Source organism: Drosophila nasuta, chromosome 2L (genome assembly GCF_023558535.2).
Source record: "Drosophila nasuta strain 15112-1781.00 chromosome 2L, ASM2355853v1, whole genome shotgun sequence".
In the NCBI taxonomy this organism is placed as follows: Eukaryota; Metazoa; Arthropoda; class Insecta; order Diptera; family Drosophilidae; genus Drosophila; species Drosophila nasuta.
Genome location: NC_083455.1, coordinates 27,267,422 through 27,294,594, shown reverse-complemented (window position 1 = coordinate 27,294,594; position 27,173 = coordinate 27,267,422). Strand labels below are relative to the sequence as shown.

At 39.3% G+C, this 27,173-nt stretch overlaps 4 protein-coding genes and 1 long non-coding RNA gene across 7 annotated transcripts in view; 3 read left to right on the top strand and 2 right to left on the bottom strand.

The window, feature by feature from the left end:
* Positions 1–37: 37 nt before the first annotated feature.
* On the bottom strand, positions 38–18,085 carry LOC132798636 (uncharacterized). The gene is made up of 4 exons (XR_009633956.1): positions 17,941–18,085; positions 17,522–17,620; positions 15,367–17,454; positions 38–817 (listed from the first exon to the last, which is right to left on the bottom strand). It is a non-coding gene; the product is annotated as an uncharacterized LOC132798636 (long non-coding RNA).
* LOC132791352 (uncharacterized) lies at positions 8,986–10,391 on the top strand. The gene is made up of 2 exons (XM_060800232.1): positions 8,986–9,091; positions 9,148–10,391. The coding sequence occupies exon 2, from the start codon at positions 9,677–9,679 to the stop codon at positions 10,346–10,348; it is 672 nt and encodes a 223-aa protein (XP_060656215.1). The 5' UTR covers positions 8,986–9,091; positions 9,148–9,676; the 3' UTR covers positions 10,349–10,391.
* A 444-nt stretch (positions 18,086–18,529) lies between the features above and the next one.
* Positions 18,530–19,547, top strand: LOC132798635 (uncharacterized). The gene is made up of 2 exons (XM_060810572.1): positions 18,530–18,626; positions 19,139–19,547. The coding sequence occupies exons 1-2, from the start codon at positions 18,591–18,593 to the stop codon at positions 19,481–19,483; spliced, it is 381 nt and encodes a 126-aa protein (XP_060666555.1). The 5' UTR covers positions 18,530–18,590; the 3' UTR covers positions 19,484–19,547.
* On the bottom strand, positions 19,545–20,149 carry LOC132798634 (uncharacterized). The gene is made up of 2 exons (XM_060810571.1): positions 19,953–20,149; positions 19,545–19,893 (listed from the first exon to the last, which is right to left on the bottom strand). Exons 1-2 carry the CDS (start codon positions 20,086–20,088, stop codon positions 19,559–19,561), a joined length of 471 nt encoding a protein of 156 aa, XP_060666554.1. The 5' UTR covers positions 20,089–20,149; the 3' UTR covers positions 19,545–19,558.
* A 5,271-nt stretch (positions 20,150–25,420) lies between these two features.
* The window catches only part of LOC132798280 (protein O-mannosyl-transferase TMTC1), a 61,003-nt gene continuing 59,250 nt past the window's right edge, over positions 25,421–27,173 (top strand). For all 3 annotated transcript variants that reach the window (XM_060810076.1, XM_060810075.1, XM_060810077.1), the window contains exon 1: positions 25,421–25,931. In XM_060810076.1, coding sequence (XP_060666059.1) covers positions 25,885–25,931 — 47 coding nt within the window. In that variant the 5' untranslated portion in view covers positions 25,421–25,884. The remainder of the gene's footprint in view (positions 25,932–27,173) is intronic.

Genomic DNA, 27,173 nt, shown 5'->3' with positions numbered 1-27,173 from the left:
TTATTATTCAATACATCGATTAAAATAGTTTAAAGCATCTTCCAAATGCCAGAGTAGTATATCGTATGCTTTCCTTCCAGACAGATATTTAAATGTCCATAGATGCTTTATGATGTCGCATTTAAGACTGCTTAACTTTTATCGATGCAACTTTTGTGGATTGAAGCAAAAGTTTCTGGGATTAGTTGAAAGCTGAAGTGGGCGGCAGGCGGATTCATCAGATTGGAGATGGAAACATCCTTTGGTTGGCTGCGTTCATGTATTAGCATATGTGGCAGCCCCTCCGTCTCTCCAGCTCTCTCTTCACATGTATGTGCGGGTTTGTTTGTGCAACAATGGCTGCACACACACACACTCGGCAAACACATGCATGTTGTGGCAGATGGTAACATCAACTATTGCGAATCGGAAGCAGAAAAGCCAACATGTCTCTATTTCCACATTTGAACACACAGCAGCAACAGCAGCAGCAGTCAGTCATGCAGTCGACAGCAGAACTCATAAAAATCTGCACAGCTTGCAACAAAATGCACTCGACGAACGTCTGTGTGGCATTATGTGGGTTGCTTCAACTCTTGTTGTTCTGTTCTGCTCTGGTTTTGGGTGGCTGATTCTCTGACTCTGCTGGATAGCTGGCTGGCTGGTTGGCTGACTGGTGCCGGCAATTGGCCGTCAGCGTTTTCTATTTGTTTGCAACCATCGGTTGGCATCGCTAATTGGCCGCACATGCCAAAGTGTCACTCTTGGCGAGGTGGTTGCCTCCTCGATGTGTGTCTGAAGTGCCCGGTGCATGCAACTGAACACATGAAACTGATGCCTGAAATTAGAAAAAACAGCAATATGCGGGTTAGTTATTTAAATGCAACTAAAAAATCCCTATGGCTTTTTAAATCGTACGTTAAAGCCAAGTGATGAATGTAAACAGAATGTAAATTTGTGGCAAGTGAATTAGTAAGCAAATCAATTTGATAAAATAAAAACAACATTTGAGTGTGCAATAGAGTGTGGTATTAATTTTAAAACATCAAATTAATAACCATAAACACTAAAAATATACTTAAAGTGTGATAAAGAGTGCAAAATATACCGAAATTTATCATATTTATACTAAATTTCGGTATACATACTAGAAATATACCAAAGATTATATTTGGTATATTCAAAATATACTAGAGATCAAAATATACCATATATTCAATCAATACAAAAGTTGTTCTTAAATAACTTATACTATTTTTATATTTCTGTACTCAACGGTATATTTTGAATGAAGTGCTTTATCAATATACCAAATAAAGCCGTCGGTATACTTTAATATTTTTGTGGTATATTTATTTGGTATATTTCAAGAACAACATGCAGTATCGTATTTGCTTCAACTTTGTCAAACAATTTTCAACTATATTTCATATCTATCGTTTAACCTGCTTAATATATAAATCTCAGCTAAATCTCTGTTCATTTTGCCAACAAAAAGGGATTAAGCAGAGAGCTAGCTAAAAGGCACAGAGAGATAAATAAGTATCCACTTTTAATGTAAACAAATTTCAGCTAAAGTCACTCAAGGTACTTCAGTAAAATGAATGCGTTTCTCACACCTTATGCGTGGTACAGCAAAAACTTTGGCTTCGCTTAGATAATGTGCTCGTAAGTTCTCTAAACCCCTCTCGCTCCCTCTCTGTATTTCTCTCTCTTCGTATGCCCCTTTTCCTGGGGTGTTGGGGCTGCCCTCTGTTAGACGCGACATGCGAGCAATTTGTGACGTTTAAGGGCGCAACGAGGCAGCGACTTCTTGACAGGACATTAACTTGCACATGGATAAGTTGAGAAGTGGAAGGAGGAGGAAGTGGGGAAAACTGTCTAACTGTTTTGTGTGTGTCTCTCTCTCTCATCTGTGTGTCTGCGTGTGTCATACGACACTGTTCTCTGATGATGATTCATGATGATGATCTTTGCCTTTGCCATTCCTTGCAGTTTTCTTACATTCTTTTCCTTATTTTTTTTGCTGTGTTTTTCCCAGAACCATTTGCGTTGTCATTTTTCACTGGCAAATGGCGTGTGTGGGCGAAGAATGGAAGAGAGAATGGAGAGGATGGAGGCTACTACTTACAACTGATACTGCCTACATTCAGTCAGTCAGAGTCGTCTCTGCCCGCGGGTCGCCCTTTTTCGACAGCCTATTAGTTTTTATTATTTGTTGCAATTAGTTTTCGTCCTCGACTCCCACTCAGGCCTCATTCTCAGTCATCTGTTCATCTGTTGTGTCTCCGTGTTTGTTGTGCTCGGCTTTTATGACACTTTTGTGCGCATTTTTCAACGGAATGAGCGTCATCTGTTGCCGCCGCCGGCCAGCAACAACAACAACGACACAACGACAACAACAATAGATGCTTGGCGGCCTGGTATCTATGATAAATTATGGCCAAAAGTCAAAGTCATCAATCAGCAGCGTGCCATGTTTTATTTGCCGCTCGTGGCCATTTGCCATTTTGTATAGCGCAAAGCGCTTGACTTGCCCCCCACCAACCAACGCCTACAATTGATGCAATACGAACAAGTTGCGGAGAGAGGAGAGGAGGGGTAGAGTGAAACGGTGTGCAGCTGCTAGCTGAAAGGATTAAATATAAATCACAAGTGCGTTGAGTACACTCAGGTGTCGCACATTTCGATTTAATTTTCATTAAAATTCAAGCATAAAATATGCAAAAGGTAAACTGCGGCAACCCCTCCTCCTTTCCACCTTAACCGTTTGCCCATTAAAATTCCTTAAAGACCTGACCTGGGCCTGTCCTGTACTGTCCTGCTCTGTTCTGTTCTGTGCTGGCCTCGAGTCGAGTCGACGCCTTTTCATTTTCGAGTGCTTATTAATATTGCAAAGGACCAGAGCCAGAGATTTGCGGACATTACGAGTATGATGCGGTGAATGCGAATTTATGCGACTCGCTTTTCCCCTGAATTTCTCTCTTTTTCATTTTTACACTTTTAGCTTGGCTCTGGCTTCGTGCCTCTCTCTTGCCTCTTTAATTATGCATTTTTATCGGAGTTTTTGGCCAAGCAAAGCGATTTTGCTAGCCAATTTTAGCCACTCTAGGCGTATGAGCAATGCATGTAGCTCTTCTCAATTGAGCGAGCTGTCTATGCCTGTCTCATTCTGTATTCTATCTCATAAGAATTTCCCTATAAATGTGGTTGATGGCAAATCTGTTAAACGAGGTTCGCAATTCAACACTAGTTTTGCCTTTAGCCTTGTCACACTTTAGATTGTAATGGAAACATCTTCCACGCACACACCTACGCAATTTTCTTTCCATTTTTTTCCGCCTTTGTCGCCTCTGTGGGGACCAAAAAAAGTTTTAGATATGCAACGGAATGCCTTTGGGAAATTAACGTTACATTTTAACGGCAACGTCAACGGTAACATTCCAAACAGCTTTCATTGTGGTTAAACTTTAAGGAGCGTTTCCCAAACACACTTTTAAAGGTGTGTGCTAAACTGCGAAAATACGTGAACCCATCGAAAGTGAGGAACGCACAATGATGGCATTCGATTTAGAAATGTTTCACAGAATTACATGTTTAATGTTTTACCCAATTTACGTGACTCTGTTTCTGGTTTGCTTTAATCCAATTAAATGATACGCACAAATTGCGTTGAATGTCGAGCATGCACTTGAATCTGTCATGTAAATGTGACGTTAAAAATTACATCATGTTGCGAGACACAATCCCAGCAGAGCTCGAGAGCCGCCGATAAATAGCCAATAAATCACTCAATTTGATCGCGTCGATATTTCTGCCTTTTGTAACAAATTTTATTTCGTTGCATTTTGGCGTGCATAAATCAAGTGGGGTGGGGGCAGGCAACTTGCAACAATGCCAAGCCTTAAATGCCACACAGCGAACAAGGGAGACGCAGCATAATTTATGATAGTGCTCTGCAGATCCCCACAGTTTCAAAATGGACCGGAGACAGATGTGACATCACCAATGACCAGTTCCCCCCACCTCACCCAGCTTGTGATTGTGCAGAAAAGTATGCTACAAAAATGGGCACAACTCGAAATACTTTTTAATATCTATCTAACACTTTGTTCTTTTTGTTATATGCCCTCTACTCAGAGGAGGAGGGTACTATAACTTACATATAACAGGCAGAAGAAGTTTGCGACCACAAAAGTATGTACATATGTATATACTTTTTTTTTGTTGGAAGATACAAAAGTATCTCAACGATACAAAAGTATCTCAAAGATACAAAAGTATCTCAAAGATACAAAAGTATGTATTTCAGTTAAAAAAGCTGCTTTTTTAAGATACTTTTGTATCTTTGAGATACTTTTGTATCTTTCAACAAAAAAAAAGTATCTCAAAGATACAAAAGTATCTCAAAGATACAAAAGTGTCTCAAAGATACAAAGTATGTATTTAAGTTAAAAAAGCAGTTGGAAGATACAAAAGTATCTCAAAGATACAAAAGTATCTCAAAGATACAAAAGTATGTATTTCAGTTAAAAAAGCTCCTTTTTTAAGATACTTTTGTATCTTTGAGATACTTTTTTATCTTCCAACTGACTTTTTAACTGCAATTGCATCTTGCAGATACTTTTGTATCTTTGAGATACTTCTTCCAACTGCTTTTGTATCTTTGAGAAACTTTTGTATCTTTGAGATACTTTCGCATCTTCCATTTGCTTTTTTAACTGCAATAGCATCTTGCAGATACTTTTGTATCTTTGAGATACTTTTGTATCTATGAAATACTTTTTTTTTGTTGGAAGACACAAAAGTATCTCAAAGATACAAAAGTATCTCAAAGATACAAAAGTATCTTAAAAAAGTAGCTCTTTTAACTGAAATACATACTTTTGTATCTTTGAGATACGTTTGTATCTTTGAGATACTTTTGTATCTGCTGCTTTTTTAACTGCAATAGCATCTTGCAGATACTTTTGTATCTTTGCGATACTTTTGTATCTTCCAACTGCTTTTTTAAGATACTTTTGTATCTTTGAGATACTTTTGTATCTTCCAACAAAAAAAAAGTATTTCATAGATAAAAAAGTATCTCAAAGATACAAAAGTATCTGCAAGATATCTGCAGTTAAAAAGTCACTTTTTCATGCAAAAGATTCAAAAGTATCTCAAAGATGCATTTTCAGTACAAAAGTATCTCAAAGATACAAAAGTATCTTAAAAAATCAGTTGGAAGATAAAAAAGTATCTCAAAGATACAAAAGTATCTCAAAGATACTTTAGTATCTTCCAACTGGTTTTTTAAGATACTTTTGTATCTTTGAGATACTTTTGTATCTTTAATCAGCGTCAAGAGTCCATACGATATCGTCATGTATATTTTAGTATTTTTAGTATATTAATTTATATATAATAGTATATAAATATACCGAATATAGCATTCGGTGTACTTTAGTATACCAATCTGGCAAATTTTATATTTTATGACATATATTTAGTGTCTTAGTATATCGATATACCAAATTTAGAATTCGGTATTTTTTGGTATTTACAGTATATAAAATTGACGATCTTGCATATTTTCTACTCTATAGAATTCGGTATATTTTAGTATTTACAGTATATGAATTTGAATTTGAAATTTGATCTGGCATATTTTCTACTCTGTGGTATATTGTGAATAGTGTATCGGTATTCCAAATATAGTACATACATATTTGATATACTTTAGTAATTTTTAGTATATGAATTTGAACCGCTATTGAAAATGGGTAGCGGGTATTTTTCTTACTCGGTTTTTTTGGCTTGCCCTCAGCACTGTTAATCTCGTAAATTTCAAATTATTTCGAGGCGTTTCAATTGCTTCTTGTCAGTTGGCAGTACCCAGAGAATACACGTCCATGTATTAGACGCATCTATGTATATATAGAATATTCTATGTACTTAAGTTCCGACTGTGAATTGCGAGCGAACCATGTGTGTGTGTGTGTGTATAAAAAAGTTGCAGTTCAACTTTTCAGCATTTGTCAGAGAGTCGAGAGGATTTGTTTGCCTTTGGGGAGTTGGCCGTCTAACAACAAAGCCAACAGTTTGGATCTCCTTGGTCCGTAGTAGTTTTTGTTTTTGTTTGTGTTTGTTTATTTTTTGTTCCTTTCTTTTTTTTATGCTGTACGCCCCACTATTTGTTTTCTTTCCAATTTTGTAATTTCAAACTTTTTCTATTGATTTCTTGGCACGCATGAACACCTTCAGCAACAGCGCCGATGACGACAGCAATTGCTATTACAACCACTGTGGCTATGGACGGATGCGGATGTGGATGTCGAAGTCGACGTCGATGCTGGATATTGGGTTGTGGGCGAATCCAAGACAGCAAGCCGTTGAAGCAGCAGCAAAGTTACAAACTTCTGCCACGCAGGGAGCATGGGGACGAACACTCAATTTAAGTTGTTGGCCAACGGGTTTGACTTGCAGCTGCTACACAGTTGCAATAACATCGTGCTGACCATGCGTGGAAATGCACCAAATATTCGATAGAACGGAACGCAACGCAAAGCGCAAAAAAAACAAAACACAAGAACTATAAAAGATATCAAGAGAAACTTTCTAATGCACTTAACACTCTATTTCACAGTTTCCCAAAAAACTGTCACTGGCATTTTGTAACATTTATTAATGTGTCAATCGGATTACAGATTCTTCTAGTTTCTAAATTGTACTCTAGATTAAATTTATATATAACTTATTCTTTTAATGCTCAACTAACAAGCCAACTACTTTTCTCTACTCTCTCAATTCATGCACTTTCCCAGTTGGGTGCTCGCCGCATGAATATTCAAATGCGTTGCTCGACAAGCGAGTGAGTGTTCATCAAATTTTCCAACAAATTATAAAAGCAAAAGTCGGAGCACACAAAACGATTACATGACTCTCGTACCCCCCATGGAAATCAAGTAACGTTGTTGTCGACTCGTTTCTCTCTCTTGCTCGCGTAATTCCTTCAAATGCTCGTCCCCATGCTTAATGGCGATTAGGTAAATGAAAACATTGCGTGCTGGCGACATTTTATACTACTCTATACTCTATGGGGTGGTAGGTGGTAGGGCGATACGATGCTTTATTTGCTATATTTCATGGCTGCCTGCACTTATCTCCAATTGTTCATCACACCCAACTGGGGATTGGGTCGGGGGCTGTGGGCTGGACAAATAGAACCGAGGGGCTGGACAAATGTCATTTAAGTTGGGCAGCGTGCTTCGATTCGACTTTACGTCCTAATTACTCGCACACAACACACAACAAAAACACCACTTCAATTTGAATTAAAATGAGTGCCACAGCACAGAGCTGAGCACAGCACAGAGCAGAGCACCGCAACGCAACGATTCGGAATTTTGTTCATGACCATGGACAATGCCATGGGTCACAGTTGGCGCCACAGTTTTTAATTACCGCCTACACAAAATTGCCGATTCCAATGCTGATGCCCAACCACGAAAAAATCTATTAATTGCCAACTGTGCTGCACGGGCGTCGCCTGTAATGGTTTATAATCGATTTAAGCAGCGCCATTATGGAGCCCATTCTAAATTGCATTTGCGACTGTGACAAATGGGTTTTGATTATACAACTCAACTTGAGCTGGATTTGTTTAGGAATTCTCTATTGCAGTAACAGCTTGATAATAACTTGCCATATATATAAAACATTTAAAGTATTTCTCCTCTATGAAAAGTATTCATTTAAAGTTCTGCTTTTATCAATTATACGTTTTTGTGTTTTTTATCAAAGCTCTGCTTCCATGTGAAATGGCTTCTTTTGCTTCGTTTCCCTCAAGAGTTGGCCAAACACGTAGGTAAATGTTTTTGCTGCGTTTTCTACAACTTTTCCATTTCCCATTTCGCATTTCGCATTTCCTTATCAGTTTTCTCAATTTCTTTTGAGTCAGTTGTTGTTTTGACGCTGTGGATATTGGAATAATTTACTTGTGTTCATTGCTTACAGAGCAGCAAGAATCAATCGATATCTCTTGCAAGGGAGCTGCTCGTCTCCCTTCCAATTTTTTTTTTCTTGTAGGTGGCATTGCGGTTCGTTTCCTTTCAAAGTGAACTTCCAATTAGAAGCTGTTGCGTGTGTTGCAATTGACCATCAAAATCAGTCCATAAGAGACATTTCTCACTCTCTCTCTCTCTATCTCTATCTCTTGCTCTATCTCTCTTACTATCTCTATCTCCATCTCTTTCGATTTCTTGCCCTGTGCTGCTGACTCTGAGGTTAGCTCGTTATTGTTGCCACTGGCTTCGCCGTCAATTGCAGCTGACTGCACCACAAAATTCAACGCAATTTGTAAAATGAAATCGATTCAATTGATTGTTGACTTCGCCAAGCACACACAAGTGTGAGTGTGTGCGTGTGGCATTGTGTGTGTGTTTCCCTTATGAAGCAGTGGATGGCATCCTGCAGGAAGCAAAACGCCAACTACGGTGACAGGTGTCTGAGGGGTGAATGTGTTCAATGTTGTTATCCTTTGTGTGTATGTGAGTGTGCACGTGAGTGTGTGTGCGTGTTTTGCACTTTGCTTGATTAAATTTCAATATTTACTAAAATGTCGCTGAACTCTTTTTGACAGCTCTGTAAATTTCATAACCAGAATGGACATAAAATATGGTCAACAGTGTGTAAATTTGAACATGACAAGGACATAAAAGGACATAAGCACACACACATCGAGAACCAGACACCGAGCTGAAAGCATTCGATTCTGTTTCGTTTTTTTTTGTTATTGTCGTTGTTTGTCATGTCGTTTGTCCACAACAGTTCCATTACTGCGCAGTTGCCGAGATCAAAGATAATACGCTTATCAAACGATAGAACAATTAATCAGAATTGCATAAAAAGGATTGCTTTTCGACAAAGTATGACCCCAAAATAACCATCAGACAATGAAGGGAAATCAAATTAAATGTATGCATGAATCACGCACTTTATTCCTCAATTTTACGGCTTAAATTGATTCAGCATAGACTCTGCTTTCACTGTCACCAAAAACAAAACTATTTAAATTTTAGTCGCCCCATTCAACATTCGATATGGAAAATATAGAGAATGGGTTTGTTGAGTAAGTTGTGGCATCATAAAAAATACATGTCAAAGATCCAATTAATCACTTTATAGTTTGCATCTTGATTGTGATGCTGAGGAGAAGAAGAAAGAGACTTCTGCGGATGTAATTGGATTATGTGATATCTTAAAGGACATTCTTGGTGAGGAGAGAGAAGAGAAGATTGGCAAGTTCATCGAGATCGAAGATGAGCCAGAATCAAAGACTGACACTCCTTGGTACGATGAAGAGGATTTGAATCTGGATCAAATGTGTAAAGTAAAAGATGTGAAGCAAATCGAATTGGATGTCAAGCATATGGGATTGGACATTCCTAGAAAGGAAATCGTTGGAGACTATGTCAAGATTGATAAAACTGCTACCAAAGATATCAACATTGCCACAAATATTGAACTGGCAAAGTGCGCGAGAGACTTTTTGCATCTCTAGAGATAACTGAAATGCAAAAGAATCTCAAGTTGAATCCCAATTGAAAGTGCAAATGATCAACCACAATTAGAGTTTACATGCCACAAAGATGATGAACCAGAGACGCCCATAATTCCCGATTTTGAAATCGATTACGATAACATTTACGAGAATATGGCCAAGGCTAGTGAGATCGAAAAGCAACTGCAGCTGCTCTATAGACCCTTCACCTGTGCCGTCGATGTCAACTGTCGCTTTAGCCTCTTCGAGTTGGCCATTCTATTGGACAACACTCGCTACGATCCGGCCAATCATCCGGCATTAATGATGCGTCTTCGCAATCCCAGCGCTGAGATACAAATCTATTCGGGTGGCAAGATAACATCGATGGCTCTGACAGCCGAATCGGCACGAAATGCGCTCTTGAAGGTGATCCAAATGATCGAGGAATTGGACTACAAACCGGACATTACGAACTTCAGCAAGAATATTGTGCATGCCTCGTTCTGTTTGCCCTTCAAGATTGATCTCGAGTTGCTCAGCGAAATGCACAGCGAACAGGTTTCGGGAAATCGCGAAGTGCGTCCGTTTGTTACGTACAAAATTGAGGCAACTGCCATGAGATTCGCCGTCTTCCCCAATGGCTATGTGCTGCTGCTTCACTCGAGGCAGCATAGCGAGACACGAGCTGCGATTGCTGCCTTTCTGCCCATCCTGGCGCAGTTCAAGAATGGTTATCTAACGCCCACCGAGAAGTATGGATCATTGTGTGGCGATGTCACCTTTAAGCTGCTGTGGGAGCACAAGCTGGAGGAGGACAAGGAGGGCATTCTCTTGTACTCTTAATGTGCTTTATAATAATATATTACAAGGTATAATATAATATATAGCAAGTATAATTTTAGTATTGCTTGTTTCTTACTTCGGTTTATGAAGAAGGCAGGAGGAGGCACCCTTTAAAGTATATGCTTCGATAAAAATCAAATAACAAACGTAACTTTGAAGCTAGAATATCGAGTTTGGCTGCACTCTTGGTATATTTCATAATTAGCACTATATCAATATACCAAATACAGCCTTTGATATAACTTTAGTTTTTATGCTGCATACAATTCGGTATAATTTAAAATTAATACTGCTGACAATCTGGTATATTTGGCATGAAATGTAGCTTTGGTAAGATTTTTAGCATTTTTCGGTATATTAATTCGGTATATTTTAAAATTAATGCCACTGAAAATTTTGGTATATTTTGCACTATCCTATCAATATATCAAATGAAGCCTTTATCATATTTTTAATGTTTTTAATACATTAATTTGTTATTGATTTTAAAATTAATACCGCATTAGTTTGATTTTATTCAAAATGGGTATCTCACAATCAAGCACACTCGACTGTAGCTTTCTTACTCGCTTCTTTTTTTGGGTATTTGAAAATGCTGTGAACATTTGTCATAAACCAAACTCGTCGTGTACGTGCAGTGTTTACACTCTGAAGTTTGGGGCCGCACTCGGCAACTTGTTTAAATACGTGATTTATTTACCATCCAACTGCTGCAGCGGGATCTGCGTCTGCGATTCTAGCTAGGGCTATGCACAACTTGAAAGCCACGCCAAAGTTGCCAAACACACAGCAAAAAAAACTGAAAAACAAGCAGTCGCAGCTACAAACAAATTGCAACACAGAAGTTGCAACAAACTGAAGCTGCAACAGGCGCATACATAAATAACGAAACATTCTGCACAACAAGTTGAAGAAGATGTCACATTATGCGGCCTGCAAAAGTTGCAGCAAATACTACGTTTTCGACGTGCTAAAAGCACCTCCTACAACACAAGTTCTTTAAATCCATTTTGCGAGAGAGAGAGATCAGAAAATATAGAGATACTAAAATGCACCTATTGAACAAATAGAATAAATATGATAGTCAAACATTTATTAGTGTTGTTATTGCTGGCTAAAACTAATGCGACATAATGCGCTTTAGTTGCAACAAATAAATAAACCTAAATAAATGCGAGATAAGTTTCAATTTGAAAATGTCAAACAATTGTATTGTAATGCGAAGCGTTTCTGCTATTAGTTTTTGGTCATTAAATGTTGGCAAATTGCCAACTTGCCAACAGAGAGAGACAGAGAGAGGACAACACAATTCAACAGTTCTCGACCATTTTAGCCGCATCATTTGGCGCCAAGCGTTCAAATAGAAATTGCAAATAACACAAACAACAACAAAAAAAGGAATAAAATTATTCTAGCATATCGGTTAAGCATTGCTGAACACGTACGATGATATTACGAGAGTGTGTGGAGCGAGAGAGAGCACAGAAAAATAATTCCAACAATTACAAGCCATGTGCATTGTCCCATGTGTTGTTTCTGTTTCAAATGGGGCTTTATATCCATTGACGGGGCTAAAATAATGTTCAATGATAACAATTAGAAAGCAAGCAAGTCAATTCGATGGACAGATACCCTTCAAAATGCTATTGTAATCGTCTTAAATGCAATCATGTTCGATAATAACTTGATTCAACTCACAGAGGAAGAGCACAATGGGAAGCCGACTGACAATTAATTCAATTTACTGTTTGCACAATACTTGGCGACTGCTGAATGCCATATGAATACTTGTATTATTTGGCAATGGTGTCACGTTTCAGATGAATGAACGATTCTTGGTAACAAGTGTGTAATATGAAAGGCACATGTTATGATAGCAGAGTATGTTCTATATACGTATATATAACAATATCTAATGGATATGCGAGACAGCTGCAAAGGCTAGAGAGATGATGGTCCAAAAGTTGTTTCAATTTAATTTGACTTTGATCGCCAGCTGACGCAGATGTTGTCATCGCCATGTCATGTCCTCGTTCTCTCTCTCTCTCTCTCTCTGATTCTCGTTCTCAGCATATGGAAATCGGCAATATTAGAGAGAAGGGAAAAAGCACATCTCATTTTGTTTATGGATTTTGCTCGTACATCAGCGCAAGCTGTGCGAAAAATACTTGACAACGAGAACGAGTTTTATTTGTAATTTAAATCGATGAAATTTATGAAAATTGTATTAACAGTTCAAGAGTTTTTATCACAAAAATATTTTTTATGTATCTCAAGTTGTTGTTCTTACGAGTATACCCGAATTATAACTTTGTACGTGCAGGAAATATATTTAATAATCAAAAGGACTCATCACCGTAGCCATAAATCTTGAATGCTTTGTTATGTTAGGTATATCAATATACTAAATAAAACTTTCAGTATTTTTTTAGTATTTTTGCGGTATACTAATTTCGGAAATACTTCTGTATGACAAACGATACCTACTACAATGGGGTTTCACCTGCTGTGGCTGATAGTCTGGTATATTTTTACATCTATGACATATATTGAATATAGTATTATAAATATACCGAATATAGCTTTCTGTGTTTTTAGTATTTTTGTATATTTTAGTATATTTTTACATCTATGACATATATGAAATATAGTATTATAAATATACCAAATATGGCTTTCGGTATTTTTAGTATTTTTGTTTACTTTAGTATAGTACTGTAAAATATACCTACAATAGCCTTTAGTATATTTCTTTTTGTATAATACCGCAGTCTTAATTAAAATGGGTAGCAGGTATCTCTAAGTCAAGCACACTCGACTGTAGCTTTCTTGTTTCTTTTTTTCCTGCCTCCATCTGACATTCTACATTTTGGCGCTTGTTTATGGAAAATTTCATTTTTATTGCATTTCATTTTGTCGCATAAAGATATTGTTGTTCTTCGACTCCGCCCACCTCTCACTTCTTCATCTTCTTCTGCGCTGGGTCGGGAGTCTTTAAAATGTGAAATGTGAATACATAAAGAGGGAGAGAAAGTTGTTGTATATCGCATGTCGAATGTGTTTGGTTTGTGTTTTATTGCCAAAGGAGCTACGAAGTAGCTGAAAACTTCATAAATCACAAAAGTTTGTTTGGCCATGAAAAGGCTTAAGGGTTTATCAAAATGAAAATTTATTGGTGCTCAAATACTTGGGAAATTTTAGATTTATGTATTTCGTTTCCCACTCTCTTTGTTCAATCGCCAAGGAATACACATTAAGTATCAACATATCGACATCTTGGACCATAAAAATAAACGACAACGGCGTATGCAATCTCAATCTGTGTTTCGCACAGTTTTGCTTCATTAGATTAACACATTCCTTGGATACTTATCGCGCAGAGCAAAATTGCTGTTAATTTCGAAATTACGAGACAATCTCCAGCTGCTAAACGATGCCAATTAGTTGTGTTCATTGCAATTCATGCCAATTGCGGTTCAGTTGAGCTGCAGAAATACAAAGTTAACGTTTTTCACCATTTTCACCAGTAGTTGGCATTAATTTTCATTTAAATTCCGCTTGTTAAATATGCAAAACTCACTTTCTCTGTCTCTCTCTCACTCTCTCTCTCTCTCTGACTGCACTGTGGTCGAGTAGTTTACCTTCCTGCCACTCGGCACTTGCAGCATTGTGTTGCAAGGGAGTTAACGGGAACAGTTGCCATTTGAAGTTGTTATTAAAATTGCAATATTCCATTTTCGACACCTCGTAAAATGCTTGGAAAATCTTTGCGGTTTGCCAGCTCACACACACTCGACCTCCTACAAATGCTGCAGAGCACTTAATTGTCTGTCGCATCTGTGATGCGGCATCATTTATGGTCATAAACTGTTTATCTATTTATGAATTTCCAATTGGAAATCGTTATGCAGTGCTTGGCTTTCCTTTATGCGATTTTTAAAACTAAATTGTCTTTATTTATATTTGGATACTTTGCAAAATTACTGAATTGTTTAAGAAATTCTTGAGGACATTTAAAAATGTATTTTAAATAAAAATAGAGTAAATAAATTCTTGCTCACATAAAGTTAATGTAGATGCTATAAATATATACAGCATATTTGAAAGTCGATCAGTTGAGTCAGCATAACTTCCATTTAGTTATAAATTATACATAAATAGTTATTTGCAATTCCCGACAGTTATATATTTGTGAATTATGCATTTCGTGAGCACTTATAAATGCAAAGGGGGAGGCGGAGTTGAGAAAAGTCGAAGAACTGGGACGCTGTGGCATCCAAAGGGGAGGAAGCCAGAGCCACAGCCACAGCAGCCATACTAAGCAACCGACGAGCTGGCATCCAAACCAACCAGTTCAGCCTAATCTTCAAAGTAACCACAACCCTTTTTTAGTTGCCAGTCAAGTTGAGCAAAAAAAAAAGAGCGGATAATTTTTAGCTTTGAACGCAAAGTTCCCCTCCGGCTAGAATGCATAATTCATAAACCGGCAGCCATTTGAACTGCGCCCACATCGAGATAGAGAGAGAGAAAGAGAGAGAAAAAGAGGTGGGGAGTAAAGTTTGATGGTTCAACTTTTTAATCGGATTCCAGAGCTCGATTGCCACCACATCAGCCAACGCAACGCATCGCATCTTTCTCTCTCGCTCTGCGGTTTCGCTAAGAAATTTCGAGAAAAAAGCGCCTTGGGCTTATCCACAACTTGAAATGGATAAATTCTGTACTATTTAGCCGAACTCCAACTAAAATTAACTATTAATAGGCAAGTAGTTAGTTCGAAAGAAGAATACGCTTAAGACGCTCACTTGACATTTTCCTTCAATACTTTGGATACAACTTTCTCACATGCTCACAACATAAGTTCTCTGCATGATAAATATAGTTGTAGTTGATAATTTATTGCCCTTAACCTTTTTATCTATCACCCAACTGATGAATCATTCCTTGCCTCATTTAGCCTGTCATTTTGTGATGTATCACTTCCTCTATCATATATTACAAGTAGTTTTAGTTTTTCCTACCTTATTCTGTTGGCACAGTTCCATTTCGGAATCGGCATGAAGTCCTTCGAGTGTCTCACCGCGCGCTGTCTCCAAGTCGTCTACTGGCTGATGGGATTGTTGCCTCTGCCGCCTGGCTCGCAGCTCATGCGTTTGGTTTTCGCTTTATTGCTGCGCTGCATTTGGTCACTCTACTTCTACATAATGCTCTACACTGGCATTAGTTTCTTGTGGAAGGAGAAAGGTTTGTCCATTAGCTACATAACTGGCTCATCGCTATTCCTCGGCTACTCCATGCTGGGCGTGTTGCTGCAAATCGAGAGCATATTTAAACAGCGTTCCCAGGAACGTCTCCAAGACTTGCGCTTTCAATCCCAACTGCAGATGCAACGCTTGGCCATGTCCCGTGGTTGTCCACGTCGGGCGATGCGTCTCTTCGTGCTCATTGCCACACAACTCGTCTCGGATGCAGCCAAGTTTTGGGCCAATTCGAGAGCGAATGTTTCCCCGGTGCTGGCGAGGACCATGCCACAAATGTGGCTGCTGCGCATACGATATGTGCAGCTGTTGGAGCAGGTCATCGAGATGAATCAAAGAGCGCTGCAGCTGCGTCACTCGCTGCTCTGTTTGGCGGACAGCAATGATATTTGGCAACCCTTTGGCCAGCAGGATGATCGACATTTGCAGACGCTGCGTCTGACCTACGACTGCATCTTCGAGTGCTACGAAACGTTCAGCGATTGCTACGGCTGGGGCATGTTGGGATTGCAGGTGATGTGCGGCTTTGAGTTCGTTTCCAATGCATACTGGATCATCACCGAAGCCTATCAGGATCAACAGCTCTATATGTTGGTCTTCAACAGTGCCACTTGCTTTGCCATGGGCTCGTTGATCACCTCGCTCTTCTGGTACGGCGATGCAAGCACTCAGAACGTAAGTAAATGCTGTCAACTTGATGTATCACTCTGCTGACGCTGCACTTTTTTGCCTGAGTTTGCTTTGGTTAAGTCGAAACTTTGTCCGTGTTTAGTCATCATGAAGCTGTTGAGTGTAGCGCGTTTGTTTTTCCAAATTTGCGTGTATTTCTTTGGCGTTTGCTGGCACACGAGTCTCCATCGCTTGCAGCTGCTGCTTCTGGGCTTTTGGATGTGCTGGTATCCCGTGATCTGGACACGCACAGCAACTAGATCTTCAGACTTTGACGAGTGCACACTCGACTGTCTCATCTCTCATACGCTCTTTCTGCTGCTGACAGTCGGACATGTTGTTGTTCTCTTCGATACTTTTGTGCAGCGTCGTCAACTTCATGCCCTCCGGCTGCAGCAGTTCAATTACTTTGATCATCAACGAGCTGTCACCGTGTCCAGTTGCTTTCTCATATTCCCCACCATTGCGACGCAAATCGTTGTTACCGTCTCGCGTCTTCTGCTTCACGATGACGAAGGACCCTTGGCACTCTTTTGGATTGTCTCACCCAGCGCCGTAGCGTTGCAGTTCAAGCTCTTTGCCTTCTTCTTCGACGTGCTGGCAGCCAATGTGCAGGTGGCCAGTGTTCGCGAGAGTCTCGTGCTACTTGCCAGGCAGCAATCGATTCGTCAGCGACAGCGTCCAGAGGTTGAGCCACTGATCCAGTTGAAGCAACGCTACAGCGAACTGAACCATTTGTTTGCCCAACTCAACTTGGGCTATGGCATCAGTCTGTTGACCATATTCATAGTGTTCTTTGTCAGCTTCGTTTTCAACTCGTATTGGGTGGTTAAGAACCTCATGCAGAGGCCCACGTCGCCGGCAATGCTGCTCTTTCACTTTGCGCTCACTGTCAACATGGCGCTGCTCTTCTCGGCCATTTGCTGGCACTGTCAGCAAAGTTACAATCATGTGAGAACGTCGTAGAAGTAGGAATATGTGTAATTTACATTTCCCTCTTGCAGAGTCGACAGATCGGTTGCCTTATCTCCAAGCTGGTGAAACCGTTGGGCAGCAAGCGTTATAACGATTTGGTCTGTGAGTTTCTATTGCAGACTCTGCATCAGCGCTTCGTGTTGACGGCCAAGGACTTCTTTAGCCTCAATCTGCATTTGCTGAGCAGTGTCAGTTGCATGAGTTGCACTGTAAAGGAAGAATGAAATATTAAACTCTTAAACTCTTGCAGATGTGTGCAGCGGTCGTTACTTACCTGGTCATCCTCATACAGTTCATGTTTGCCGAGAAGAGCTCACAGGTTGTCTCGCAAAAACCCGAAACCGAGACCGAAACTTCGACCGAATTGAACAAACTGGAATGAAAACGAAGAGAGGAGGGCGCATTTATAATAAATGGAGAGTTACAGCAAATAAATTGTAATTCTTAAATAGTTTCAACAAAGCGCAAAGTAAACATTCGACTTGGGCAATATGTCTTTAGCAGATTCCAACATTTGCCTTTTAATTATTTATGCCGCCCACGAACTGTTTCAGGTTGGGGTTGAGACTGAGATGAAGACTGTGGAAAGTTTAGTTTTTCTTAAGCGCATTTTACAAGCAGACAAAACTACTTCACGCATATTAAACTGACATTTCACAAGCACAAAACTTTTTCTAATATGCAAATTCATACCAAATACTCTTTCTCTCTTCTCTCACACACATCTCTCACACACACAGAAAAGGATAAAGTAGCGCCAGCAGCACATCCTTGAATTAACACGTGCGAGTTCGCATTAATTTGTAAACTGCTGCAGGGTCTCTGAGACGAAGGGTTAGACCTGCTCTAAAAGGAGGAAGAATGAGGTTCTCATGGGTGGCTTAGTTTTATACCAACCACAGAGATACACAGAGTAGGGTACAGTTTTTGTCGTTAGCTATGCAAATGCCGAGATATGTAAATATTATTTACCACACGGCCAGATGCTCAAGATGAAACTCTCCTCTTAATTAACATAGAACAACTAAAACACTCGATGCGCAAATACATGCATATGTATTTAGTTCTTAGCGCTCAATTCTTACCACACTGTTTATGTAATGGAATACTTAATGGAATAACACAAAAATAAAAAAGGATTCAGAACAACTCTAAGAGAAATATCAATCCATGACAATTTTATTAGCTTACAAATTTATTTTCATTCTTACCACGCTTTGATTTGGCTGTCATCGAATTTATGATGCAGTTCATAAGTTAACTCTAGTTCTAGTCACTTTCAGCTAGACAGCGCTTCATCAACGATTAAATAATTTAATAATTTTCCAATTTTGGTGTTTAAAATGAATTTCGAAGAATTGTGGAATACACCTTTAATAGTAAGTCCATAATTATACCGACTACACATAATATAATAAGAATAGAAGGGTATTATAACTTTGTGCCGGTAGAAGTGTATGTAACAAATAAAAGAAGGCATCTCCGTGCCTATAAAGTATATATATTCTTGATCAGCATCAACAGCCGAGACGATTTAGCCACGTCTGTCTGTCCGTCCGTACAAACCGCCTGCTTACTACGGGTCATAGTTGCTAGGGCTAACTATCTAGTATATTTATACTATATCAATATACTAAATATAGCAGGTGGTATATTTTGAGAGCTGACAATTTGGTATATTATACACATATTATAATATATGGTATATTTTGGTATTTCATTATGTCAAATGTATCATTTGGCATATTTTCGGTATATTTTGGTATATTAATTTGGTATATTTTAAAATGTATACCGCACTGGTTTGCTGTCGAGCAATCTCAACTGTAAACTTCTGGCTGGTTAAAGATTAAACACAACTTCAAATCTCATCATCATGCTTATAACTTAGGAGGGCGCAGATCGAGTTGATCCTGCAATTTTTGCATCGATGCAGCCACGTCGTGTGCCCTTTGAGGTGGCTTCCCTCAGTGATGCCAGAATGGTGGAAGCCTACAAGAAGGCGCATTCATGGAACAGCAGCGAGGCAGCCAACGATCTAGAGATGATCAAGACTAAGGAAATTTGCCGCAAGTGTCTGTTGCATGTGAAAGTGTGTCGTGAATTTGGGAAAAGTCTAAAGCAATACGAGATCGAGCAATACAAGGCAGAAAAGCAGAAACGCGAAGACAAGAAAAAGGAGGAGGAAGCCGAGCAGCATAAAGCGGAAAAGCAAAAACGTAAGGCCAACAAATAAGAGGAAGAAAAGCAAAACCCTTCGGAGAAGAAGACTGAGTAGACAAATGCAATAAAAAATAGAATTAGTAGTTGTTTATTTTTCCCTGGGGGTGTTCTTTGGGCCCAGGCGTGGCATCTTATCCGTGTCCATTAATTCACTCCGTTCCATTGCTTCGAGTTCGAACTGCTTCAGCTGCGCATTGACGCCCACCTGACAGTTGCGCCAAGGTGGCAGCAACAATCCCATTGCTGGAGTTGGTGCTGACAAATGTTGCCCTGGCGGCTTCGTCTGTGGCAGCAAAGTCGGCACAAATTTCAACTCGTCCGTTGTATCCAAGCTGGCCATTCGTATATCTTCGTCTTCAACGCTGGATTTATTGGCGAATCGGGCAAAGCAACGAGCTGCAAGCAGCTGATCTCGGGCCAAAGCTACGATGTGAAAACCTAGCATTGTATTATTCAGGAAAAAAGAACTTGGGGCAGCTTACTGTATGCATGATCCACTAGATAAGCTCGTACATCTGGTGCAACATTTACATTGCAGTACTCAAGTACACTGCCAATAAATTCGAGATCAGTTTTGCGTGCGAATTTCGACTTATTTTGCTGAATATCACTGTCCATGATCGAGCAAAGATAAAAGTTTAATAATTTCACTGGTTGACAGTCAATAAATTGTGTCAAATTGTTGAAGCGTTGATATTCGACTTGTCAAAGTGACACAACTAGACAACAACAATAAAACAGTGTTGTATTATTCTTAAAATATACCAAATTAATAACCACAAAAATACTCAAATATGCCCAAGCCTATATTTAGTATACATATATAATATTACCATATTCTTGCATTCAGATAAACCAATTCCATTCCTTGACATCCAACGAATTGTATAAAATTATCGATAAGTTTGCATTTGCTGTTGACGCTTGTCAAAACTACTTCAACTGTAATAACTTTTCCATTTTCCAGCCCTAAGCTATGCAAGTTCTAGTGGCATTAAGAGTTAGGGCTAATTGCTTTTTTAAAAGAGAGCAACAGAGAGCAAGAGAGAGTCGAGATAGTGTGGCAGAGTTAGAGAGAATACGAGATTATAAGCCAATTCAACTTTTTTATACTAATAAAAAGTTGCGTGCATGTATGAATATTTGATTCACTTTACAAACCATTCAACTTTTTTGATGAATTTTCAATTTTTGAAGAGGCTTTTGTCTTGCAACGGAATGAAGTGAAGACCCCTCAGTCCATCCCCATTTCAATCCCATCAACAACAACTGAACGATGAGGCGAATCATTTGGCTAAACTTTTTAAATATTCATAAAATTTCAGCAGACAACTTTGCCCAAAATTTAATTAGTCAAATGAACGAAAAGTTCAGTTCACTTCAGCTGAGTTGAGGCCATCAACCCCATCCCCATCGCCATCCTCTCCTCTCCTCAACGAGTCGAGTTCAGATTTCAGTTTTTCACTTTTCGACAGACAATAGAGTTGAGTCCTTAGGCTCATAGATTTAGTATTTAGCATTGGAGTTTTGGAGCTCAATTGAAAAGTTGAAATAGATTTCTAATTAATGCAAAAGTAACCAACTATTTTACAAGTGTGAAGCCAATGCATAAGTCTGATTGCGATGCCCTGTAAATTTATGAGAGGATTAAAGTGTGTGTAGAACCATCTTATAGATAAAATTTCAAAGGTTTATCCACTACTTTTTGTTCAGAAATGTTTGTCACACTTTATATGAATACATGCCTTTCCTTTATTTTATTCTAGGGTATGCTTTCGTCGATTGCAGATTGTTGTTTGTGGGCTTTACGTGGTGCTCGCTTTCGTACTTTTATATATGCCATATAAGTCCGCTAGGCTTTATGGTTTGCAATCTATTGCCATTCGTAGGCTGGCAAATTCATGGACCATTTTGCCAGTTTGCAGTTGCCATTTGCCATTTGCGATGGCCGCCGCAATGTGCGCAAGCGAAATCGAAGTTTTATGCTAATTTCACACACACACTCACACCCAGTGTTATCTCTTTCTCTTGGCATCATCAGTCAGCTCCCGCTCTCTGTTTCTGTCTCGCTTTTTGTTGGGTCTTATCTGTTTGTCGGACGCCTGTCAACACAAGGCATTACATGGCAATTACGAATTTGTTTATGGCACACATACACACACACACTGAAATCTGTGCGCTGAGTTGGCTCAAAAGATATTTCTTTTGTTAAACTAGCGAAACCAGCAAGAGCACAAATTAAAGATGCTGGAAGCAAGAACTAAAGCTAATCAATAGCTCAATTTGTAATGCAATCAAAACTCCAACGCAAGCCTAATAAATAGTACTCATACGCCCCGTAATCCCTCTGATAGCAAAAGCTGGCCAAAAGACTGAAAGACTGAGTAAGAGAGCGAGAGAAAAGTGCGTCACTTAAAAGTTTGGCACTCACTTGACCAGAAACTTTTATTTTCTGTTAGCAAATTTCCCACGGGGTCCCAGCCAAAAGCCAGTAACAATATATATACATATATATAGACACAGAGAAAGAGAGAGAGCGAGAGCGGGAAGAGGGGAGTGAAAGTTTTCGTGTCCACAAATTGAAAATATTTCACAGTCATATTTAATTTTAGTACAAGTTGTGGACAAATCTCCGAGGTAATCAAACATTGTGAGTGCCGCATTTTGCTCCGATTTCATTTTCATTGTCAACTCCTGGCTGCTGACTTATTCACAGACCGAACAAATACTATATATAATAAACAGAGATGCTATATAGAGTATATATTTAATTAGATTTGTAACTGATCGCCCCAGTCGTGGGCGGGTGACTCTTGTTTCAACCTTGTTGACTTTGTCGTCTGCGCATTTAAAGGAGCACAATAAAAATGTTAAAGAACGTGAACTGAATGCGTTTGTACGCTATTGCACTACTAGCAGATACCACGTAAAATAATAAGTAAGAATGCTACAGTTCAATAATAGTAAAATTATTATTGAAGTATTATTATTAAAATATTATATAACAAATTCATTTACCGCAAAAATACTAAACTATACCAATGGCTAAATTTGATATATCAATACATTTGAAATATTCCATAGAGTACAAAATATACCAGACTTACATATATAAATGGCTACATTTGGTATATTGATATAGTACTTCATTTAAAATATACCATAGACTACAAAATATATAGACTAAAATATACATATGGCTATATTTGGTATATTGATATAGTACTTCATTTAAAATATACCAATTCCGACATTATTCCAAAAATATACCGAAATAATATACCGCAAAAATAATAAAATGTGGATATATTTGATATATTGATACATTTAAAATATACCATAGACTAAAAAAAATATACCAGAATAAAATACACTAATGGCCATATTTTGTATATTGATATAGTACTTCATTTAAAATATACCATAGACTACAAAATATGTAGACTAAAATATACTTATGGCTATATTTGGTATATTGATATAGTACATCATTTAACATATACCATAGACTACAAAATATACCATATTGTAACCAAAGTAACTAAGACTAAGGAGTAGCATTTATTTATTGCTAGTCTAGCATACCCTATGACCAAACATATCTGCCTACAGGGTGTGGCAAGAAAAAGGAAGTAATGAGCACATAGAGAAAGCAAAACTAAATAAATAATTCAGTATAAAATGTCAGGAGCGTTGGCCATGGCAACTAACACAACTAGAATGAGAACTGAGGGCGAGTGGAGAGAGGGCGGACTGGAGGGAGGGACGGGAGAATGTCTCACAATTTGAGCGGAAGTGAGAAACGACAGCGACAAGGACACCAGAGCGGAGACCGAGAAGACAGCAGATGCATTCAAGGAAGCAATTGTATTGTCTGACTGCTGTTTTCCACTTTACTTCTTGCCACGCCTTAACCAGAAAACGCAACTCCCAACTTCAAACCGCTCTTTCTCTCTTTCTCCATCACATTGTCGCTGTGTGTGTGTGTGTGTGTGTGTAACTTGTTGACGTTGATAGTCGTACGTGCCGAAGGTGAATGGCATCTGTGGACGCGAAATTGAATTCGTGCCTGGCAAGTTTCACACAACTGAATTGAGTCACAGCAACAGCAACAGCAACAGCAATAGCAATAGCGACAGCGACAGCAACGATCCCAGGCTTTTGGTCCAGCCCAGGTGGAACAGCTTCAGCTCTCGACGCTGGCTTTAGCTGCTGACTTCGATATTTTGTCGCATTACATTGACAATTTAGATGTTTGTCTCGCGCATTCTCGCTGGATTCAATTTGGAAAATGCAGCCATGAAAATTTGCACATTTTCTGCAACGTGCTGTCTTCCCTTCCCCTTCCCTTCGTTTCCATAAAGATGCAGACAAAAATCATTCGCAGGCACCACCGACTGCGCCTCATTCATTAGTTTACCTTAATATGGGCATGCTTGGCAAATATACACAAGTAGTAAAAATTGCAATACTTATTTTTTAGTCACATGCTAGAAGAAGAGTGGTTTTCCGCCCCCACCCCCCAAAAACCCTTAAAAAATGTAATGTAACTGTCGCTGGCAGCGGCAACTGGCAACCCAACTGACATTTTCATTGTTGTGCTTTTCTTTCGCATTCCATTTTATATAATGTCTCTCGAATGACTCGCTCTCTTGGTGTGTGTGTGTGTGTGTGTGTGTTAGAGGGTGTGTTGTGGTGTTCTATCAAAGCGCAGGAAACACGTGCGGGTAAAACATTTTTCAAGCTTTTAGCGCTGCATACAAATCAACCCTCCCCAAAAACAACAGCAGCAACAACAACGAACGAATGAAGAAAAATCCCATTCACAATAATTTGTTGAACTTCATAAGAGAAGAGGAGGCAAAATGTGTGTGAGTGTTGGCGAGAAGAAGTTTCCGTACTCAACAATCTGTTGCATTATGATTACGCTAAGCTCGCTCAACTGTGAGTGCTCCGCCAATGTGATAATAGTAATCGCTATAGCAATCGCAATCGCAATCACAGCAGGTGAAGAGTTATCTCAGACTTAAGACACCCTCCGAAGGCACAACATAATGATTTACTGGTCTGGCCAGACCATGATTCAATTAATCCAATTGAAACCAATTTAGCAACGCCGTTATCTTTGGCTCCCCTTTTGAAAGTCACAAGTCATATTAGCATAACAAATGACAATTTCCAGTTTGTCGACCCCATGTGGCATTCTAAATTATTGCCTCAAAATGAATTTTCTCTACTCGTATTTGCAGCATACAATTTATTAAGGTCTCATTTCTTATTAATTTGCTGTGGATTAAATCGTATGTTACATGACAGTCGAGCTGTCAAGCTGTCAAGGGGTAGCAAAAAACTGCCAACATGCTGTTAAATAACAGAATTATAGCAAGCGGGGTAGTAAGCTAACAGTGCGCTGTTACTTAACAGCGGATAAAAGTTAACAGCACCCCTTTGAACGAATACACATAACATTTTGAGCACATTTCTGGTGTTTGCTGACAAAATGTAAATGAGCAATTAAAATGTGTATAATTGCAAAGATTTTCTGCACTTTTGGTGTCAAAACAATGCCAAACTGTTGCTCCTTTTTAACAGAGTCATTTCACCAACATTTGCCTATTCACCACGATAACAGAACGAGAGAGAGACGCCTGCGCAACAGTTGGAGCCACGAAGTTACAGCGAGTCTTTGAGCGCAGCTCTCTCTCTTCTCTCTCTCGTTTCGTTCGCTCTCCGCTTTGCTCATTGGCCCATTGTGGGTGTTGAGCTGTTGAGGCCGAATGCTGCTGCTGACTGTCGGCTGTCTACTCGTTGCTGTCGCTGCTAAATAGTACTGTTGATGCTCTCGTTGGAGATGTCGTCGTCGTCGTCGTCGTTGCGTCGTCCACCGCTGCCGCTGCCGCTGCTGGGCCGCTGCAGAGCCGCGTCGCACTCAGTCTGCTTGTTACATTTGAGTCGCATGGTGGGACTCGGTCGGCTTCGTGTCTCTCGTGTGCGTGTGCCGGCAACACAAACCGGGAGATATTCGAAAATACGAGTTTACGTTGCACGTGTGCATGTGTCACTTCCACTCCCCCTTTGTAGGCAACCACCCCAACCCCAACCCAACCCAACTCACTCATCAGCGCAACAATCTCTGTTTATGTCCAAGTCAAAATGTCGTGTTGAAAGCGTTCAATGCAAATATACATAAAATGCATTCAACAATTACAAAAACGATGCAAAACTAACAGTCGAAATAAAACAATAACACACACTATAATAGTTAGTGTCATATTGTATGGTGGCGACATCTGTTGGCCGGCAGCGTGTGTGTGAATTTCAATTTCCGCTTGAATCGCAGACTTTAAGCAAAGTTCATCCGGGGTTTTTATTTTGTTTCGGGTCAAATTTAATTAAATTGTTGCTTTGCAGCATATGTACAAAAATTTCGCGTTTGCAACTTTGTGTAAAAACAATTCAAGGTAAGTTGAAATAGCCACATTTGATATTTATATATTATATATACACAGAATAGAGAGTAGCAAATCGATTTGCAATATTTATAAGTTATTTATGCGCTTCACCGTTATTTATATCTCCTGTTATTTATCACAAGCAAAATTTCAATTTCCTTTTGCAATACTTGATATTTGTAGAAATGGAAATGTTGAAATTGAAACCACTTTTTTTTTGTGTGAGATCATAAACTACTACAACAAACAGAGATACAATATTAAAATGGCAACTTTAACCTTGCCGGGGCGTATAAAATATAGTCTGGCTATCGAGGGAGATGCATAAACCGCATCAAGGCCACAGTCCGTCAATGTATAAACAGTCACCACCCACCAAGCGACCACCCACTGACCACCCACTGACCACTCCCCCATTTATGGCTTGTAGTGGCCCGCCCCAGTGTTTGTTATTTGTTATTTTTACTGTACACATGACAATAACGCCGCCGGCTGCAGCATCTCAGGCAAAAGGCGTCACAGCATACGCAACAGCAACAGCAACACAGTCAGGAGATGTCAGGAGGAGTCGAGGCCATGGCCAGACTCAAATATTGTATGTGCAGCAGCAACAGCAACACAAACAACACAGCTCTGTGTTGGTTTGCGGCAAGTGCAATAGTTTTCGAGTGGACCCGGGCAACTTTTTCCATTATGAATGGTGCGGTTGCGCTTTTTACCCATTCATTATTTACGAGTTTTGAGTGCAAACTTGTTTCGCTAGCAAACAAGTGGCGGCCAGAGAATTAGAAGCGACCGCTCGACCGCTTTAAAAGAACCCAAATGCAGCCATGAGACGACTCCCATCGACCCCTCCCCCTCCACAATCCACAGTTCACAGTTCTCAATCCCCAGTTCACAATCCGCAGTGCTCAGTGCAGCTAAGTGCTAAAGTTTCGCTCTCGCATAAACTAAGACAAAAGCTACGCCCACACAGCTCAAAAAAAGAATGGAGAACAAAACTCCAACACAACACAAAACTAATCCAACAAATCCACAATCGTTGTGCGTGCCGCTTTGAATCTTTTGCCGCAGTTCTACCCTTTAAAAAGCGAGCTTAATGCTTTCATAAATGAAGTTGAAACCGATTTTAGTGCCTTAAAAAACCTTTGCAGCTAAAATTGTCATACAATTTCTTGTCTTATGGGCAAACTTTAATTAATATTTCCCAAAAAAAAACAGAGAATACTTTGCGACTTTGCGACTAAAACT